The 2,943-nt window shown below is 55.9% G+C and overlaps 1 protein-coding gene across 1 annotated transcript in view; it reads left to right on the top strand.

The window, feature by feature from the left end:
- Nucleotides 1–905: 905 nt before the first annotated feature.
- Nucleotides 906–2,943, top strand: part of TRIOBP (TRIO and F-actin binding protein) — a gene marked incomplete at its 5' end in the record, with an annotated part of 9,281 nt that continues 7,243 nt past the window's right edge. Inside the window, 4 exons of the mRNA XM_010138192.1 lie at nt 906–962; nt 1,318–1,386; nt 1,837–1,926; nt 2,738–2,847. Coding sequence (XP_010136494.1) covers nt 906–962; nt 1,318–1,386; nt 1,837–1,926; nt 2,738–2,847 — 326 coding nt within the window. The remainder of the gene's footprint in view (nt 963–1,317; nt 1,387–1,836; nt 1,927–2,737; nt 2,848–2,943) is intronic.

Raw genomic sequence — 2,943 nt, 5'->3', positions numbered from 1 at the left:
AGTCATCAAGGTTGGGAGGAGGGACCAGCTCGAGCTTGTTTGGTTTAGAGCAAATCCAGGGAGAGCGGTTCCCCTGAGTCAGCTCTCTGATGCTCCACCTTGGGAAGGAGATAAACTGGTTGGGATGCTGCACCAGTGGCATGAGGTTAGGAGTGGGAGGTGGGGGAACTACTTTCTAGCATGGGGTGATCTGGGTGAAACTCTCTTCATCATCATCTTCGAGAGCTGTGGCTGAGACTGGGCAGAGGCCAGGCTCCTCAGTGGGGGAGAGCAGTAGGAGCTGGGTAGGAGGGGAACCCCCAGCATCTCAGAGAGGATCAAGTGCTAGTTGGGACTCTGATTTCTTCTCTACCCTGGGACACATCGTTTAAAGGCAATGTGTTTTCACAGATGTTGAATTGCCTCCTGTACATTTGCTGTGGTGAGGGCTGTTTTGTAGAGAGCTACTCATGTCTTTAATAAGTGATCAATGGTAAAGTTACCACACTTAGCTCTGGGGCACAAACAGACAGTTTGGACAAGGCGTGTCGTGATCTTTGTGACTTTTGTTGGTGGAGCACTCCCTTCTGCCCACTCTCCTTGTTCCCGCCTCCCCCTCTCTGAATAAATACCTCCAAGGCACCTTGTGGAAACCTCCCTGCTGCATATTTTCCTTTAACTTTTTTTTAAACCTCTTTCCTTATCTCCTGCTTCCTCTTACAGGAACAACTGCCTGCTGCCGAGAGCTAAATCCAGTTCTCCTTCTCCACTGGGTCCTACACCCCCATGATTTTCCTAAAAGCGATGCCAGGCTATTCGCACTATTGTGCTGCCACTGGGAACTCGCCTTCCACCCCCTGGCATGAAAAGCCCTTTTGTGGGTCACTCCAAGACAGTAACCCTCTGTTTTGCCCTTTCCTCTCCAGCCAGATCTCCTCAATTTCAAGAAGGGATGGATGTCCATCCTGGACGAGCCAGGAGAGGTAAGCCCGAGGTGGAGGTCCGCCTTTTCCCCCAGCCCCTGCTGCTAGAGGTCCCCTGGTGAGCAACCAGTTTCCTTCTTTCTTGCTCACTGAGGTTTCTGCTGCTGGGAAGGGCAGTGAGAAGCCTTTGGTGGAGATGCCTCACTCTGTGTGCTGGCACGGAGCTTCACCCAGGGCCCCTCTCCCAGGTGAGGGGCACAAGGGGGAGCTGGAAGGGACATGGAGGAGGGGGAAGAGAAGGCCAAGAGGTCACGGTGCAGAGTGTCCCTCCCTGTTCCCACGCTTCCCCTGGTAACTGCCTGTCCGTTTCCCTCCTGTTTTTTCCGTTCCCTCCCCCTGCCCGATCCGCCTGCAGTGGAAGAAACATTGGTTCGTGCTGACCGACTCGAGCCTGAGGTATTACCGGGACTCGAACGCGGAGGAGGTAAGCACGGCCAGCCTTTCTCCACCCCTCCCTTCCTTCCCGGCCATGGGGGAGAGGAGCTGTCGTGACCAGTGTGCACCCAGGAGAAGCATCAGCGTCATGTCCTTCTGAAAGGAGCTGGCAAGCTGCTGTTTGCTGAGGGGTGACAGAGAGGATGGGTGTCTGAAGGGGTGTCAGGCGGGTGGCAGAGCCTTGGGGGTCTGTTTATGGTGGGAGGTGAGGAGAAGGGCCGGTGTTGTGGCTGGGCATCACTGACGCTTTCCATCCTTGCTGCTGGCTGTCCCTCAGGTTAAAAGAAGCCACACTGTGACAAGGAGCTGAGACTGGCTTCTGGAGAGTTGTGGGGTGAAGGCAGAGGCAGCCTGCTCTTCACTTAGGGTGCCAGCAGGTGATGAGGACTTTTTCAAGCTGGGTTTGTACTGATGTCCTAGTGGGTGTCTGTGCTTGCAGGCTGATGACCTCGATGGAGAAATCGACCTCCGCTCCTGCACGGACGTTACTGAGTTTGCAGTGCAGCGCAACTATGGCTTCCAGATACACGTGAGTGTCTGGCACCGTGTGGACATGGAACAGCAGCACCAAGGGACACTGGGTGGGAATGTGTGCTCCCTTCCCATGCCAAGAGTAATGCGAGCCTTTTGCTGCGACAGTGGCCCGGCAAGGCTGGTTGGTGGATGGCAGTACTCAGGGACGTGAGTGCTGCCTGCCTGCAAAGGAAGGAGGAGGAGGAGGCTTTGTAGGGCTGGCTGGAGGCTGTGCTGGAAGCAGCCCAGGAGCCAAGCTGAACCCAGAGGTGTTTACATGAACCATTGGCCAAGGCAGCTTCTCTAGAGCTGCGTGGAGGGAGTGGTGAGCACTGCAGATCTCAGTGTAGCCTGGCTGACTGTGCAGAGTAACAGCTTGTACCCTAGATCCAGACCTAGTACAATCCTGTCCGTGGCTACTTGCTGTAGCAGCAGGAGGTGGCTGCTAAGGCAGCACGAAAAACGTTTCAGTGGGTGTGCACGGCTGGCTTTCCCCATGGCCTGCTGCTGTACCCCAGCACTGATGCCCAGCTCCCAGCAGCTGAACGGCTGGATTGCACCAGCTCACATTTGGCCAAACGTGTCAGTAGTTTCTTTTGCCTTTGCTTGGAGATGGTCTCAGGGAGGATGTGTAACAGGCTTTCCCACAAAGAGTATGTCACTCCCACCCTTCCACCTGGTCCCAAGAGTCTTTGAGACAGCAGGGGACCTCTTTAACACTGTCCACCACCCATATGAGTGGGTGCTCAGGGGTCTCAGGGAGTGAGCGGCAGCTGCCTGCACCCCCACCAGCTGCTGACAGCGCCTCTATCACCTCCCTGTTGCAGACGAAGGATGCCGTCTTCACCTTGTCGGCTATGACCTCGGGCATCCGGCGCAACTGGATCGAGGCCCTGAGGAAGAACGTGCGTCCAGTCAGTGCTCCAGATGTCACCAAGTAAGAGCAGCCCCACACCACTTCTTTTCTCCCTCTTGCTGGCCCTCTCCCCTGGCAGGCAGGGGCCAGGAAGGCCCCTCTGGAAACATGGTCATT

Source organism: Buceros rhinoceros, unplaced genomic scaffold (assembly GCF_000710305.1).
Source record: "Buceros rhinoceros silvestris isolate BGI_N320 unplaced genomic scaffold, ASM71030v1 scaffold28816, whole genome shotgun sequence".
In the NCBI taxonomy this organism is placed as follows: Eukaryota; Metazoa; Chordata; class Aves; order Bucerotiformes; family Bucerotidae; genus Buceros; species Buceros rhinoceros.
The sequence above is the reverse complement of the archived record's forward strand: the minus strand, read 5'-3'. Positions and strand labels throughout refer to the sequence as shown.